At 38.8% G+C, this 18,237-nt stretch overlaps 1 protein-coding gene across 1 annotated transcript; it reads left to right on the forward strand.

Annotated features, from left to right (window-relative positions):
- The first annotated feature begins 1,223 nt into the window (after window positions 1-1,223).
- On the forward strand, window positions 1,224-18,213 carry ddost (dolichyl-diphosphooligosaccharide--protein glycosyltransferase subunit (non-catalytic)). The gene is made up of 11 exons (XM_048561283.2): window positions 1,224-1,422; window positions 3,467-3,577; window positions 4,627-4,713; window positions 6,702-6,805; window positions 7,200-7,294; window positions 8,653-8,746; window positions 10,783-10,931; window positions 13,157-13,304; window positions 14,821-14,941; window positions 16,310-16,416; window positions 17,369-18,213. The coding sequence occupies exons 1-11, from the start codon at window positions 1,251-1,253 to the stop codon at window positions 17,516-17,518; spliced, it is 1,338 nt and encodes a 445-aa protein (XP_048417240.1). The 5' UTR covers window positions 1,224-1,250; the 3' UTR covers window positions 17,519-18,213.
- The last annotated feature ends 24 nt before the right edge of the window (window positions 18,214-18,237 follow it).

An 18,237-nucleotide genomic window follows, 5' to 3' on the forward strand; every position in this document is an offset into this window, starting at 1 on the left:
TTGTGGAGCTGTCTGATGTTAATTTACTGATCCTTTTACCAATTTGTACAAGAGGTTCTGAATCTAAATCATTAATACAACTTAGAAAACATGCTGATTCCAACATAGGGTTCCAGGGCACATTACCAGTACTTATCTCACACCCTAGATATTATGCCACAAACATTATGCTCTTGGCTAATTTTTTTCTCTGTCCACAAGTTTTCTCTGATTTGCCTGAGTTTAGAGCTTAATTAATACTCATTCATGTGGATTTCTATTAAATGTGTTTAGAAACGTGAAGTTCACCCAAAAAAGTATGTCATAATTTCAGAAAAATAAATTAATCAGGCAGGGTTCTTCATGTGAGTCTACTAAAACTAATTAGAGTTTTTCTACAAAGAAACCTCAATTTTATTCCTAATAATTAATTAATTTTCATGGAATAATAGAATAACATGCTTATTACCAGCACTACTACTTTATTCTGTCTTCTTGTGCATCTCATTTCCTTCAATTACTGATCATGCTCTAAAATATTCTTTCTGAACTCCCATCACTCATTTAGGAGCCTCTTTAAATTTGTGAACAAGCTTTTTGGTCGCTCCCAATATCTCTTTCTTTGCTTGACTGTGCACCCCATCTATTCAGCTATACACAAAAAAAAACTTGCTGTAGGGTTTTCTTTTGTAATTCTCCTTTCTAGGTTTGTGCAATAGATGTGTTTTTGTACCACTTCAAACATAAATCAACTATATAAACTTTGTACAAATTTGTTGGTGAAATTTTTTGGCTTAATATGTGTATGATTTTGAACCTGACCAACAATTACTAAATATATTTTAAAAGCCAAATTCTTAATATATTTGTATTGCAGTACACCTTATTATGCAGACACTTTATCTGTATAGAAAAGATGGTGAATTAAATCATAGCACGTCCTCTCCTGCTGCATATTTGGCCTTAAACCGAACGCGGACCCCACGATCATGGTATGGTCCTCGGGGGACCTCTTTCAGTGTTGCAGGAGGGTTACTGACAAGTTGGCTGGTGCTGATTGGTTAATTCGGAAAATTGGCGGTCGCTGATATTTACTTTTGAAGGATTCTTACATTTTAAAAAAATACTCGGACTACAAATCGAAAAATAAATCAGAAATTCAATAATAATGGTAATAATAAAGAAGGGGAAAGTGTGAGGGGAGGAGAGTGACTGGACTGTGGGTGCGGGGGGGTGTAGTTTCCGGTTCCGTTCTCTGTGCAGCCACGGTCATGGCGGTCGGTCAGAGGCAGAACCGACTGGGGATGCAGCAGGTTTTGGGGGCTTCGGTTCTCCTGCTTGTCTCGCTTGTTTGTGTGGCAGAGGGGACCGGGCGAACGCTCGTGCTTCTGGAGAACATCAACATGAGGGAGACGCACTCAATGTTCTTCAAGAGCCTGGCAGGTGGGAGCTGTCTGCAGATGAGAGAGTGACTTGTTCTCGGTGTTTGGCTGCACAAAGTGAAGGTGGCGTGTAAGATCTTGAAGATACTGTGGGTGGAAAAGAACAAGAGGGATAAATCGCGTTTAGAAATTCATCAGTAGGAAACGACTTTATTCCATATCGTTTATAAGGCTAGAGGACGTAAGAGGAGAAGTAGCCCATTGAAGCTGTCTGGCATTGAATGAGATCATGGCTGATTTTATAAACCTCAACTCCACTTCTATAACGTTAGACCGTAATATCATAAATAGTGCGACGTTCGTCCCTTCAAGCCTGCATGTACTATCTTTCTTAGGCTGCACTTCCTCTTTTTTTTAAATAATAAAACTGCTTCATCCTCACACCCGTGGTTAATGTGTAAACATCTGTATTTCTCAGCCTTAGATATGCTCAACGATCAAGCCTTAACAGCCCTCACAGATTCACTAACCTAAGGGTGAAGATATTCTCTTCATCCCTGTTTTAGATTAGATTCCCTACAGTGTGGAAACAGGCCCTTTGGCCCAACAAGTCCACACCACCACTTGAAGTATCCCACCCGGAGCCATTCACCTATAACCCACACATCCCTGAACACTATGGGCAATTTAGCATGGCCAATCCACCTAGCCTGCCCATCTTTGGACTGTGGGAGGAAACCGGAGCACTCGGAGGAAACCTATGCAGACATGGGGAGAATGTGCAAACTCCACACAGACAGTCACCCAAGGCTGGAATCAAGCCCGCTCCCTGGCGCTGTGAGGCTGCAGTGCTAACCACTGAGCCACCGTGCTGCCCTTAACTGGGCTGTTCCATGCTTTGAGATTATGCCGTCAGTTCCTAGACTGTCTCTTATTCTTCTAAATGACAATCTGTACATGCCCATTCTTCCAGGAAAATCCCTTCACATCTGAAATAACCTAGTGAATCTTCACTGACTTTTCAATACCAATATAACTTTCCTTGGTGTTCAACACTATTCACTGTATTCCAAGTGTAGTTTGGCTAGTGCCTTGTATAGTTTTAGTTTATTTTTATGCTCCATTTCACTTGAAATGAAGGCCAACATTTCACTATTATCTGCTGAACTTGAATACTATCTTTTTGTGATTCATGCTAGAACTGCTAAATTCTTCTTTACCATAGCTTTCTACAGACTCTCCATTTAAATAATTTCTACTACTGATGAAGTTCATGACCTCACATTTTTCCCAAGCTGTACTTCACTGAGATGTTTAATTCACTTTCTTAACCTACCTATGTCATTCATAAGACACTTTATGTTATTGTCATTACTTGCTCTCCCACTCATTTTTATACCATCTGCAAAACTGGTGATAGTGTGTTAATTTGCACTGTCAATATATATTGTAAATAATTGCAGCTGGATCATCACAGTTAAATACTTTGCTCCTGTGCCCTAAACTTTGCAGTCGTGTAATAATATCCTGAGAAAGATTAAAAAGGAATGATAAAAAGACCTAGAGACACCGAAAGAGAAACAGCTGTGCAAAATTCCTCTCTGACAACTCCACTTCTCTCCCATCACCTCTCTCTTCCCCTTCCCTATAAAGGAAGTTGAGACCAAATGGACAAATGTTTGCCTTTTGTGATATTTTTCTATATAGTGCAACTTATGTTCTTGTCAGATATTAGTTTTATTTCTTCCTGAATGCACGCAAGAGAGTCACCAGCACTACATCAGCTGGCAACATGGGTGATTATGGGTTACCACTGGTTACCTTCAGCACCAGAGGTCTTTGAGTCCAGGCAGCAAGAATTGGATGGATAGCTGATACAATCCCAAGTCGGTATCAAAGATAGATTAGAATACAGAGCGTTTGTAATGATCACAATTGAGGCAACAAATAACCCTAAAAGAACAGCCTTTTCTGCACCTTCAGGAGATTTAGTACCAATATCACTTAATGATATGTCCTGCAGTCATAATCACTGTCTTTCGGAATATTTCTCATCAGCTACTGTATCTATTAACCTATGCCTTTCTGTTGACTTTTCCAATTAGATCTTGGATTTAACTTGACATTCAAGATTTCAGATGATCCTGGTTTATCTCTGATCAAATATGGAGAATTTCTGTATGATCATCTTGTCATTTTTTCTCCATCAGTGGAAGGTAAAAATGTCAGTTCTCTTTGGAATAGATGTTTCACTTGGAAATAGCAATTTATTTTTGAATGCTTCTTGAGCATGCTTTCTCTGATCAAAGAAAATCACTGGTAAATTGGGCAACTTGTGTGAGATGGAAGCCTGTATAGTGCACCTTCTCTGAGAAAATTTGGAGGATTTGTAGCATAATGTGAAATCCTCAGAATTCAGTGGCAGAAAATGTTTTTATTTCCTATCAATGTTCTCCTGTCTTTTCCTGACACCCCGGTGCCTGAGCAACGCCAACAAGGCACCGTTCAGCTGCGACAGAAGACTTTCCATATGCCAGGATGAGTGCAGCTCCAACAACACTCAAGTTATCCCGTACAATGTTGCATGTTTGATTGGCACATCTAATGCCTTCAGCATTCACTTCCTTAACCAGTGATGTACAGTGGAGTGAGCACCATCAACAGAATGCACTATAGTAACTCATCAAGGCTTCTTTGACAGCACCTTTCAAACCTGTGAATACTCTAACAGCTAGAAGAACAAGGGCAGCAGATCTATTTTCCCCTCCAAGTCAGCACTGTCATGACTGAGAACTATATTACTGTTTATTCACTAACTGGGACAAAATCTTGGGCTTCCCCTTCTAACATTGTGTGTGTGTGAGTGTGCCTTCACTATCTGGATTGCAACAATTGAAGATTGCAGATCACCACTGCCTCAAGGGCAATTGGGTGTGCACTAAATGCTGCTTCAGCTAGAAATGCTCACTTCCCACAAATGAACCAGAAAGAAATGAGATTGGCTAATGTAAGAGATTATGGAGCAGTCACTACACTCGACGTGTGTTTATATTGCTCTATCAAGCAGCCAATGATAACTTCCAAGAGAGTCATGTGCTGTGATTGTAACCCTAACACGACCCCCACATCCCCAAAAAAAGCACTTTAAATTGATGGAGACTAAAGTATTGCCCTTCCCAGAGCCAGTATCTACACTGCTTGCGGACATGGAAGGGTGAGAAAAGAGATACAGCAGGAATTAATGAAAATTCATTTTCTGTTTCAGATTTTGGAGGCAATATCAACATTGACACTATTGCCACGTTCATTGATGGAGGTGGAAATGTACTGGTTGCTGCAAGCTCAGATATTGGTAACATTAAGGAATAATTATTATGTTTAAAGTGTAGTGTCTTTGGTAATCTAAACAACATATCAAGCATTATTTTGTGCAATTTAATCTCGGATGCAAGTTTGTTCTTTATTATTTATAAAGCACATAAGTATTTAAAAATATCCAGTAAATTAAGTAGTGCAGTGGAGGCCGGGACGTTGGATGCCTTCAAGGCAGAGATCGACAAATTCTTGATCTCAGAAGGAATCAAGGGCTACGGAGAGAGTGCAGGGAAGTGGAGTTGAAATGCCCAGCAGCCATGATTTAAATGCAGAGTGGACTTGATGGGCTGAATGGCCTTACTTCCACTCCTATGTCTTATGGTCTAAGTAGTTGAAGTATTGTCACTGTTGTAATGTAGATACTGTGGGAGCCATTTTTTACACAGCAAGGTCCCATTAACATTACGAAGTAAATGGCCAGTATTTTGCTTTTATAATGTTCATTGGGGGATAAATGTTGGCCAGGACAACACAGTGAAGTCTGCTGCTTCTCAGCTATTAGTTGTGGATGGTGTAATCTTTCTGCAGTCACTTAAAGGAGAAGACAGAGCCTCAGTTTTAATATTTTATTTCGGTTGAAATGTTTCCAGTGCAGTACTAGCTCAATGCTGCATTTAAATGTCTTTTTATGTGAAGATTATGTGTGGAAGTCTGAAGTGGGGAGTGTACCCATATTTGTCTGACTCTGAAACAAGACTGACGCATCTGAAAAAGCTTTTAGAGACGCCTGTAGACCCATTGAATATGTTTGTCCTTTTGATCAAAATCTTCATTTTGCAAATTTTAAAGTTGTGATTTCTCAGAATTGCTATGCTGTGAATTGGTGTTAAAATTGTTCTCTCTTAACTGGGGGTAAACTAGAGATGCAAACAATCTCAGTGTCTTAAACCATTCCTGGAAGAATTTTCCGCCTTCTGAGAGTATTGTTCCATGATTACAGTGGAAAATGATACTCATAGATTGTGGATCTAGTGCCAGGTCCTTCCTTCCCTTTAGAACAGAAACGCAGATAACTGCAACAGAAATGATACTTGTTTCCATGTATGCAGATTTATGCCAGCCCTGTTCCTGTTGTGCCTTGCACCATATTTTGCTGGCCTATTACTCAGTAAGGAGAGATCTTTGTGAGCCAGTTGTAATTATTTGGAAAATGTTCTCATTTACCAGATTTCCAGGTTTTCTTGTTTAAAGGGACATTTAATGCATTTAGAGTTTCATCGTTGGGAAATCTAGCCTTTTAAGGAGCTAATTGATACTATTCCTTGATCTGATCTGTATTTCGTAGATGTGTGTTTTACTTAAGTACACATTGCTGGATCAGAAAGTACTTATCTTAGGATCATGCTGGATTGGTACGATTAAGGAACTGACCATTGCATTGCTTGTGTTGGCCTCAGGCTGAAAATAAATTTATCTATGCTGAAATCCACCACCGTTTGGGCTATACATTCAATTAGGGACGTTTCTGCAACTGCTTTGAATTTCTCTCCTACTTGTCATTTTCCCATGCCATTGTTGGGATTTCAACTTCAATTCTCATCATCATCGATACCTATCTGTATTCTATATGCCACTTAAACTTATTGTAAACCTTCAGTAAACAGTTTGCCTCTGTAAAATCAGTTGCTGCCCCTTTGAAAATTGAAGTTGAGTTTTTTTTTTGTCTTCAAACTAGGCCTAAATTCCTAATCTCAAAATTACAAACAAACCCATTCTCTCTTTCTTTCACTCCACCCATCAACAGCAGAGTTAATTGTGAACCAATGCTGCATCAATTAGGAGCAATGGGTAGGGTTGAAGGAAGTCAATAGTTAGAATAGGAGAATGTTACAAGGTGAGAGATGTTGAATTTTCAGATCTGAGGGAAAAAATTTTTGAATGCAGTTGGAGCAGAGTAAATGTAGCTAAGGGATTCTGGTATGCTCCAAGGTGATAAAAGTTTAATTTTTATATCTTTATTTAAAGGGGACCCTTTACGTGAATTGGGCAGTGAATGTGGGATTGAATTTGATGAGGAGAAAACGGCTGTTATTGACCATCATAACTACGATGTTTCTGATCCTGGCCAGGTAAGGATATTGTTGGAGGGAGGGGTGAATCAAAGGTCATATTGACTCAATAATGGTCTGTTCCTCCCAAGGTAACCTAATTAATATGAAAAGTGTTTGTAAAATGGGAACAGTTGAATATTTATCGATTCTTTTCTGCAACAACCCCATCAAAGTAAAATCTGATGCCGTAGATTTTCGGTGCTTTAATTTCACATTTGATTAATTTTGCTTGTCAATGTGAAAAATATCCCTGAGAAATGGAACCCCTTTTGAATATTGTAATTTAGTGTGAGCATCAGGCTTCTCAGTCAGTTATGTGATTTGTTAACATTATTTAAATATAATTTGTTACAAACTGACTTCAAAAATACCTGAGCAAATTTGATTGATATATTCTTCCTTGTTTTCAAAGCACACACTGATCATTGCAGACAATGAACAACTGTTGAAGGCTCCCACTGTTGTGGGGAAACAGCCAAAGAATCCTCTTTTATTTCAGGGAGTTGGGTAAGTGCTTAGGTTTTTCTTGCTTTGTACAAATCTATAGCAGAACAAAATCAAGGATTGATCATAAAATACAGCTCAGTTGTGACATGCAGTTCTAGGCCATTGGAATACTTTTCAGATATCAAAATTTGGAATTTTAAGAAGAATTGAATGAGAAATGAAAACATAAAATTGTTGGGAAAAAATCAGGTCTGGCAGCAACTGTGGAGAGAAATCAGAATTAACGTGTTGGGCTGGGTGACTCTTAGAGTTCTGAGAAATGGCAATTGCTTTACAATGGCATATGTTATAGGTTCGTAATAAGGTTTGGTGGCATATATGATTTAATACAAAAGCAACTGCTGATAGAGAAAGAGGTTGAAATGGCAGCAAATTTGTTTGGGAATTACCACGGGAAGGAAGGTTGGCAACATTCAAACACATAGTGCAGCTAATTGGAATATCTTCTATACTGTTATTAACTGGAATTGATGAAATGTAACTAACATGGATCATTTCAAGGTGAGACATATTGAAACTCAGACAGAGCAAGCAATATCCTTGAGCAAAGATGGAAAGGGATGACCATCCCCAAAGCATTTTGTCATGTGAAACATAGCTACAAGGTTCATCAAATAATAGGATACATCTGAAAGGCATTTAATTATAATTTGGAACAAGTTGTTATACCCTCGTCAACCTTGGTGATGAAGCTATGCTAATAAAGGCAACTGATCAAGAGTGGGATATTTTCTATTTGGCTTATGTAAGAAATTTGGTAAGGTATTAACTATTTTATAATACTTTATGTGAGATGGAAGACATGAACTCATGGCTTCCTTCTGTGCTATCAGGTCTCTTGAAAAACTATTCCCATTAAATCTGCAAAGCAGCAAAAATTCTAAGTTGCTTCACAGTAGAAGGTCATATAGGAGCAGAAAAAGAACTGAAGAAGTTACCATAAAGCATTGACATGAGAAAGTATGAGGAAACTTTAAGAGGTGTGGTAAAACAGTGGTGAATTGTGGCAAAACAGTTGGAGAATTTAGGGAATGTTCCATGATGTGCAGGAAAAAAAAACTAAATGTCAACATAATAAAAATGATGTAGGCCAGAGGCATAACAGTGAAAGCTTGTAGCATGGACTTGAAAGAAATATATTATAGGAACCAGTCAAGCCAGTAGACAGGGAGGTGATTTCATTCTCAGTTGTGAAACAAATGTGAAATGTTGAGGTTAAAATCTGTATCAACACAATATTTCAGTATATTTTGATAGATTTTCTGTGCAGGCCAACTTTTTCATTTAACTGCAATTTAGTTAATATATCTTCGAGTCTTTCAGGCTAAACCTCAATGTTTATTTTTGATTTGTCCTAGTATGGTGGCAGATCCTGATAACCCTCTTGTATTGGATATTTTGACCGGATCCTCTAGCTCTTACTCCTTCTTCCCAGACAAGCCTATAACACAGGTAACTCGTGTGTAATGTCCAGGTTCCCCTTCCTCTCTGAGGAATATATAGTGGGATACAGTTAATTTATTCATTCAATGGATATGGATATTGCTGCCTAGGTCAGTATTAATTGTCCTTGAGAAAGCGATGGTACTAGTTTCTTGAAACTCTGCAGCCTCTGTAGTGTACGTACACTCATAGTGCTGTAAAGGAGGGAATTTGAGGATTTTAAACCAAAGATGGTGAATGAATGTCTGCTTAATTTCAAATTAGTATGATGTAAAGCTTGGAGGGGAATTTTCCAGTTGTGATATTCCCATGCAATGTCCCCGTCATCCAATTTGTCGACATTGTGGGTTGAAGCTATTGTCGAAGAATTGGGAGCAGTGCATCTTTTAGACGGTGGACATGTTGCCACTGTGGTGAGGGAATGAATGTGAAGATGTTAGATTGGGTGTCAGTCATGCATGGTGCTTTGTTTAAATAGCATTGAGCTTCTTGCGTGTGAGAGCTGCACTGTTCTTGGTGAGTGGATAGTATTCCGTGACATCCCACACTTGTCATGTGAACAGGCTTTGAGGAGTCAGCCTCTGACTAATAGTTCAATCTCTGTTTGAGCTGGTCATTGTGCTTGTGTGACATGAATAGTATCTGCCACTTATCAGTCCAAACCTGGATGTTGTCTGGGTCTTGATGTCTTTGGACACAAACTACTTCAGTATCTGAAGAATCATGAATGATACTGAATGTTGTGGAATCATCAGCAAACATCTGCACCTCTAACCTTATGATGGAGAGTAAGTGGTGAAACAATTGAGCATGCTTGGGCCCAGAACATGACCCTGATGAATTCTGCACTGATATATTATTGCTGAGATGATTGATCTCCACAACTACAGCCATCTTTATTTAGGCTAGATTTGACTCCAGTGAGTGGGGAATTTCTCCTTAATTTCTGTTTTCTCCAGTTTTGCTGGCTGTCCCTGATCATAGTTGGTTGAAAACTGCTTTGGTGTCAAGGGCTGTCATCCTCAGCTTCCCTTGACTCTTATGTCAACGCTTGGACTGAGGCTGTACAGAGGTCAGCAATTGAGTGGGCCTGGCAAAAAGCAAACTTGTCAGTGTGCAGGTTATTGTTGAATAAGTGCTGTCTCATACATTGTCAATGATACCTTTTGTCACTGATGATTGAGAGTATACAGATGGAGGAGTAATTGTCTAGGCTGGATTTGGCTTTCAGGACAAATTTCAGAGGGAACTTCTGGTGCTGTACTCAAAGACCATTTTTTTGTTTGAGCCTCGACAGTACATATCAACAGTTTGATCATGGAATCACAAACCAGTTCAATCCTAGAAACACCTGATTAGTGACATGTTGGAATGTTCATTAGGTAAAGCTTAAGAGCGTAGGTTATTGCATTCATCCCTTCCCTAGTTTAAGCAGGTGAACTGTGAATTCCCCAACTAATCCCTTATCTCAAACCAGATACTCAGCACGGACTGCAGACTGAATGAGACTGTCTGTCTGGTTCTGGCTACCTTTTTCAGTTTAGTTTTTGCCAATTGAGCACTTGAGAGGATCCCAACAAATTTTAGTCTTGTTTTCATTTTGTTGTACACTTCCTGCAGCATTTAACAGGCCATTTACTGCATTTGTATGTATGTCTACAAGTTCATGTTTTCAGTACTGGGTAGTTTCACAGCTACATGCTTCTCATCGGGCTTGAATGAAAGTGATGACCATGCTGTGGATATTGGATACTTAAGGAGTACATCATAATACATAGTGCACATATGTGTGTGTGTGTATACACTGTAGATTCTGTGGGTATACACTGGCCCCTGTCTGCTTGTACGGCTTCTGACTGGTCTTCATTTGAGTATCTTTTCCATTAAAATTAGTGTATGATATTTGGAAACTAAACCTGTTTCAAATATTACTGCATGTGGTACATGCCAACCAATCATTCATCACAGATAAAAAACATATAAAATAGGCATGAAATAGGTAATCAGATTTGTGACAAACTTGTGGACTTTTCTTAATCTAATAGTACCCACATGGTGTTGGGAAGAACACCTTACTGATTGCTGGACTCCAGGCCCGGAACAATGCTCGTGTGGTCTTCAGTGGTTCTATTGACTTCTTCAGCGATGCCTTCTTTAACTCTCCTGTACAAAAGGCTACTCCAGGAGCTGAAAGGTAAGACCAGATACTGAAGACCAAAGTGTTTTTTTTGAAAAATCAGATTTTCAACTGTAGTCTAGATTGCTCCATGATGGTTGTCATCACATTGTCAGAATAAAACAATTTTTGATTGTTTAGACAATGTAGGCAAGGTTACCCTTATTGTCCCTAAGTAAGTGATTTTGAACTGTTGCCATTTTTGTGCTTTCTTAATAGTGCTGGGTAGGGAATACCAGGATTCTGAACTTTTGGCAATGAAACAGTAATTTATTCCTGAGCTGAATGAACACGTGGCGCTGATAGTATTCCCAAAATATATCTGCTGCTCCTAGTAATGGTTACGGATTTGTGCAGTGCAGCTGAAGTAAGCCGGACAACTAAGTGTAGTAGATCCTCCAGCCTGGTACATCCGCAGTTTCATTAAGTCGTGGAATGTACTAACTCTGAGCAGGGGTGTTTATTCCATCACATTTCTAACTTGAACATTGTGAATAATGAAGAAGCTTTGAAGGGTCAGATGTTGAAAGAAACAATTTGCAGAGTACCCAGCCTCTGGCCTGTTCTTGTAGTTATGTTATTGAAGTGCAAGACTAGTCCAGCTTTTGACATGTAGTGAATCCCAGGATATTGTTGGACAGAACCACCAGTTGTATCTTTCAAGGTCATGGGGAACTGGTTGAGATTTCTGATGAATGCACTTGCTGGGCCAAGTCCAAATGGCACGAGGTTTATTATTAGATGTCAACAATCAGCTTCATCTTAAAATTCTTATCCTTGTTTAAAAATTCTTCCATTGCCTCTCCCTTTCCTACCTCTGCAATCTACTGCACTCCTAAATTCCACCAACATTTTTATTCATCCTCTAATCACAACCTCTTGTGTTTTCCTCAGCTTAATCACTATTATTGGTGACCATCATTTGCTTGGGCTCCTAACTCTGGAATACTGTCTCTACATCTCCCTGCCCCTCAGTCATTTTCCTTCTTTTTAAAACATTCCTTAAAATCTATCATTTTGGTGAAGCTTTCGGTCATCTTATCTGTTTTTTAAATGTGGTTTGGTGTACTGTTTTGTTTATATAGCACTTGTGAAGGACCCTGAGCCAGTTCATTATGTTGAAGGGGATAATTGTTAGTTGTTAAAGAAAAAATATCATTTCAATGTATTGTGGTATGGCCAACAAATTAATATTTTGCAACAGGAAACCACTCAATCAGTGATAATGAATATTTGTTTTCCGCTGAGATTCTTAGAATCGTGTAGCTGGATTCTTGATCTGAGTAAGCATGTTTTAACAGCAGGATGACTTTTATTCTAATTTCTCATGATAGTATTTGTTTTGTACTAAAACTTGTGCCTTCTGATTAGTCAATATCCAGAGATTTCAATTCGCCACTCCTTTTCAGTTAAAACATAACTGTAGGAATGTGAAATTTTGTAAGTTACGTTTATGAATCTAAGAGTTTATTCAGATAGAAGCAGTTGTGCCCTTGATATGCTGAATGATCAGTCTGATGTGTACTGTCATTCAGCACGTATAAGTTTCTTCTCTGGGAGTATCCACATTTTGATAATCCTTGACATTCCGGAGCTGAAATTGAGAATACAGAGTTATAGAAACTAGGGCAGGAGTAGGCCATTTAGCTTTTCAAGCCTGCCCTACTGTGTAATATGATCATGACTGATCTTCTACCTCAATGCCATATTCTCATTTTCTATCGTACCCCATGATTCCTTCATTATCTAAAAATGTGTCAGAATCATTCTTGAATACACTGTGACCTGGCCTGTACAGCTTTTACTGGTAACAATCACCCTCTGGGTGAACAAACATTTCCTTGTGTCATTTCTTAATTGCACACTGTGTAATCTATGACTGATCATCGTCCAGATTCCCAGATCAGGGATGAATCCTCCCTGCATCTAATCTGTCTAGCTCTATCTTTCTTTTGTACAGTTCTATCAGATTTCCCCCCTCGTCCTTCTTAACACTAGAGAATACAGGTCTTGAGTTTATAGCTATAACATTGACTACCCCTCTTTTGGATCTAGCATTCACAATTATAAACTGCAATATTTGGGTCAGGGTGTGCCGGTCACTGCACTAACCATTCTAGGATGCCTGGATCTCAAATCTACAGTTAAAACCATGTTTTACATAGTGCCTTTTTGTGAGTTTGGCATGGGGTAAATATTGTGCTCAAGAGTTTAATGTAACATGGACATCCTCTTGAATTTAGATTCTCAAAAACTGGGAATTATGAGCTGGCTGTGGCCCTGTCTCGCTGGGTATTCAAAGAGGAAGGAGTTCTCAGGGTTGGAGAGGTGTCCCACCACCCTGTTGGAGAAACCCAGCCACCAAATGCCTACACCATAACAGACCTAGTGGTACGTATGAAATTAATTGCTACAGGGTTTTTCAGTGGCTATTTCAAGTGATATTTTGGATTCAAATAGTATGGTGGGGTCTTAACAACAGAGGAGCCCAAGATGTTTAGCGTGGGAACTTGACTATGAAATGGGAAGAAATGGTGGAGATTACAATTAGAAGTGTGAGTGAAGAATAAAGCTTCGTGAAGACTGTAAGGAGAGATGAAGCAAAGCGCAAAAGGTTAGTTAAAGAATTTTGATGAGTAGTGTGTTTTGGCTGCCTGTGGTAGGAAACTGCATGTTAGAGCTCTCTCATAAGTAGAGAACTTGACATTGCTGAAAGGGGTACAGAAATAGGGTAGAAAGAAGTCATAAAATGGTTTGTAGACCAGCGATTTTCAAGTCTTTCTGCTGGGCAATAGATCTGTACTTTCTCATTCTCTTCTGTGGACAAAAGGCCCCCACCCACATTTTAAAATGTTCTTTTTTCCCAAGAGAAAGTAATTACAGCTACGTCTTGGTTGAACTGTGCAGAGACAGAGGTCATCACAGCATTTATCTTTTTCACTAGCTTACGTTTTGGTTTGGTTTTGCTATTTATATCATTCGTTTTGCTTCATAAACTGCCTGAATGCAAGCTAATAGAATCAATCTGTTTTATTTCCATCAAATCTTTTCCGCTGTAAATAAAAATCTATGGTTTGTCTAACCTTGTCTTTTGGGACAGGCCAATTGATGCTTTTACTTGAGTTTACAATGTTAGAGTGCTTAAAACTTGCTTTGTTTGAAGAAATTTAAGAAAAGCCTTTAATACTCTGGTTTTTCTTTTTATTCATTCATCACATACTCTGCTGTTACAGTTTTTAATCTTATGAGCTGGCATGTTAGCTGCCCAATATTTTCCTGTAACGTGTCTAATGGCTACTTGGCAACCAGGTTATATTGGTTTTGTTTTAAATCTTTTATTGCAAATTTACCGTCTGTGCACAATGTGTCCGGTATTCTTCTCTGTTGTATAAGACTTAACACACCTCAGTGGGATGCAGAGTTTGAATGGGTATAGTGTTGCTGTCCTTGCTTTATGCCTATCTTGCCAGCCTTTCACTTCCTTCCCAGCTGAAAGACAGTTAGTTCTATACTAATGGACTTAGATTTTGCTGATATTCTTTGGCAGTGAAACTGTTGTATAACTTAATGACCAAAAAGCAGAATCATTGTCTTAAGAGTTTGGATAAATTTCAGTGGTAGAAAATCAAATTGTACATATAGTTAAGTCTTTTCAGTTAAGGATTAAGGTGGCCTTTACACTTACTAAGAAGTAATATTATGTGTCAGAATGCAATGGTACATTATTCAACAATGTATGGTCTTTTTGACATCCTGTCTATGACATACTTTGATTATTCAAATGTGGATACCCAGGTTTGATGCTTTAAGATCTGCTTATACTTTTAGCTATCTAGCACCAAGCTATGATGCTGAAAGAAGATTTGGGGCTGTCTTGTGATGTTTTTAATATTCTGTCTTGGCGCAGGAGTACAGCATTGTTATTGAGAAGCTGTCTAATGGGAAATGGGTCCCATTCGATGGAGATGACATTCAGCTGGAGTTTGTTAGAATTGACCCCTTTGTTAGAACTTACCTGAAGAAAAAAAGTGAGTAGAATCTGTACTGCTCATGACCTGTTTAGCTGATTTTGGCTTAAAGAACAGGAGTAAAACAGAGCCCTACTTGTTCAATACTTGTACTCAATATCTAATCTTATACTGTAACTCTGAAAGTCAGGTAATAATATGTTAATGTTATTCTCATACGGAAGAAATAATTAAGTGGCAATGGATAAAGGATTGAAGCTTAGCTCTTGGAGAAATTAAGCTATAAGTGTAAAACATTGAACGAGTTTCCATGAGTGTAGATTGCATTGTTCTCAAAACAGAAATTTCAGGCATCGAAGGCCTTTATCACACTTTTTTAGGTCCCCAAGACACACATAGCAATTGACTCTGGGTTACCTCGCTGTTTCTCGTGAAAATACACATTCCTAGTTAAACATGTTTATGATGCTTTTGGGCGTTGGTTAAGTAGATCTGAACAAAGAACAAAAGAAAATAATGGCACAGGAACTGGCCCGCCAAGCCTGCGCTGATCATCATGCCCTGACTAAACTAAAAAAACAAACTGTCTGCCCTTATTCGGTCCCTCTATTCCCTTCCTATTCACGTAACCATCCAGATGCATCTTAAGTGTCGCTGATGTGCCTGCTTCCACCACCCCGGCAGTGTGTTTCAGGCTCCTACCACACTCTATGTGGAAAAACTTTCCTTGCATATCTCCCTTAAACTTTTGCCCTCTCATCTTGAACCTGTGTCCCCTTGTAATTAAAACTTCAACCTTGGGTAAAGGTTTCTGACTATGCGCCTCATTATTATAGATCTCTATAGGGTCTCCTCTTAGCTGCGTCTTTCCAGTGAAAACAATCCTAGCCTTTTTAACCTTTCCTCATAGCCAATCTTGTCTGGGAAAGGATGCCTTAATTTATCTGGGTGATGATGACAAAAGAGAAGAATCATTATCTGGGTGAGTAAAATGAAAGAAATTGAAAATAGGTGATTGCAAGGAATGTTTATCCAAACAATGTAAAAGAAAATTTGCATGAGAAATAACAGGATTTTATTTCAAGCAGGGACACTGGTGCTAGGAATACTTCCCATTTTGGGTGTCAGCATCATACAGCATCACATTGCCACACGTGGTTTGTAGGGGTCTCTGTCAGACAGTAGACTTATGTCCCATTTATCTAGATTAGGTGAAGGAATGCAAGGACAAAGAGACAAGAAATACACTGCTGGGAGTCACATAAAGTACTTTGTTTCTCTTATGTTTGCCTACCAGCTTTTGTTCTTTCTTTTGTCTCTCTTACTGTTACATTTTAGAATGAATTTTATAGTATTGCTTATAGATTGTACCCTATTGTTCATCATGAGTGAAAATGTTCTTTAATCTATATGTCTTCTATTTCTTAGATGGTAAATACAGCGTGCAGTTCAAACTACCTGATGTTTATGGTGTGTTCCAGTTTAAAGTAGATTACAACAGACTTGGATACACTCATCTTTACTCTTCCACCCAGGTATGCATCAGGCCGGCAGTTGAGCAGCAATATTGCTTGAAATTAGTTGACTTTATTGTGTATGAGATGTCTAAAAGGCTTGCAAGGATCAAAAATATTCAGCTGGTCTATGCTGTTTAATTGGAGAAGTTTTTCCTCGTTATTTTGATAAAGAATGATTTCTGTTGCTTATCCATTGCTAATCATTCCTATGAGAGGCAGCCTTTACCCACAACAAGAGATGTAAGTTAGGAGAATGACAGTGAATTAAGAGGGACAGATGAGATTAGTAAGTTTAAAAAATGACATACATAGAATAAATGAGTGAGAAAATCAAGTGGAGTTTGAAGCCAGCAGACATGAGGTCGTAAACTTTGGATCTGAGCACCTTCTAATTACTTTAATTAACTTGCTTGGACATGTTATGGCGTGCCTCCAGGGAAGATGGAACTTGAATCCACATATTCTGGCCAGAAATAGGGACATTACCAAGCGTCACAAGAGCCTTTATTTAAAGATGCCATCAGTTCAACGGTTTGAGTGGTATTGCATTTCACTTGGAGTCCAAGTCGCTTTGACAACATGCTGGATAATCAACTTCTGGGAATCTCCCTCAGTCCTACTGCCTCTGTTTGCTGTGTGATGGAAAGATTACAAATTGATATTCACTCAGTTTGGCCACATACAAAGGCATCTTCCTTATCATCAAGTACTGGGGTGACTCTTGAACTCTGATATAGGGATGCTACCCACTATGTTCTGCGTAACATTCTGGTGCTCTTCCGATAACAATATCTCCAGTAGTCTTCTGTAGTGGAGGCACGGACTGTGTGGAACGTGTTTGGGGTGTGGTATGTGTGGTGAATGGCTAAGTTTCCAGATTTTTTTCCCACAAGACTATTTAGAAACAAGCATAAAATGATTGTTTTATTAAAAACCTAAATCTAATCAAGTCTGTTTCTTTTTGTTCAAGGTGTCTGTTCGACCCCTCCAGCACACTCAGTATGAACGTTTTATCCCATCTGCTTACCCATATTATGCCAGCACCTTCTCCATGATGGTTGGACTCTTCTTATTTTCAGTGGTCTTCTTGCACATGAAAGAGAAAGAGAAGGCAGAGTGAGCTCCGATTGTGGTGTGCTGTGTTCTTGGCCTCAGTAATGCTGAGAGTTTAAGTTGATTTGAATTGGTGGTAGATGAATGCAAATTCTAGTTTTTTTTTAATACGGGCCACAGTAATTTTCTGAGCCCATACATTCGAGGATGCAACTAGACTACAAGTGACATTTGTCATTGATCCCTCCGTTGATCAGAGGTTTGCCATGTCCTGTAAGTTACTAAAGGTGGAGGTGTAACCATATATTGATTTTTATTTTCTCCTTGGAAATGAATAAAATTTGTGGAAAAAGAAAATATATTTAAAATTGCTTGAGAAAGACATCTTCATCTTCCACTCCTGATAAAGCCCACTGTTTCCTTGGCTGGGTCAGATGAAGGCAACGATTAGACTTCAATGGTGCTTCACTGAGTAATAGCCCCATAAGCAGAAAAAAACTGCAAGACTTTGCATTTGCCTATCACTGGTTCAAATCAAGAGTCTGAGTATTAACCATTTGGTTTCTCTTCAGACAGATCTGCCCTTTGGCCAATAAGAGATTACACTGAGTTGGAAGAAATTTATTTTCATCCATCTATTGTCAGTTGTTTAATTTAAAATGTTTCCTTCCAGTTTTCCAATTACTGCACCCAAATTGATGTAACTTCTGTTTAAACTTATTTTTCCACACCATTGGAAATAAAGTGAAACATTCCATTTTTTTTACCGTGGTTTCCATTTCTTTT

The sequence above is a fragment of the Stegostoma tigrinum genome, chromosome 28, assembly GCF_030684315.1.
Source record: "Stegostoma tigrinum isolate sSteTig4 chromosome 28, sSteTig4.hap1, whole genome shotgun sequence".
Lineage (NCBI taxonomy): Eukaryota > Metazoa > Chordata > Chondrichthyes > Orectolobiformes > Stegostomatidae > Stegostoma > Stegostoma tigrinum.

Bases quoted from the DNA above. Each gene is read 5' to 3' on its own strand.
- ddost (XM_048561283.2), top strand. From the start codon at position 1,251: ATGGCGGTCGGTCAGAGGCAGAACCGACTGGGGATGCAGCAGGTTTTG. The intron at 1,423-3,466 runs GTGGGAGCTGTC...TTTTCCAATTAG, and splicing joins GTTCTTCAAGAGCCTGGCAG to ATCTTGGATTTAACTTGACA. The intron at 7,295-8,652 runs GTAAGTGCTTAG...GATTTGTCCTAG, and splicing joins CTTTTATTTCAGGGAGTTGG to TATGGTGGCAGATCCTGATA.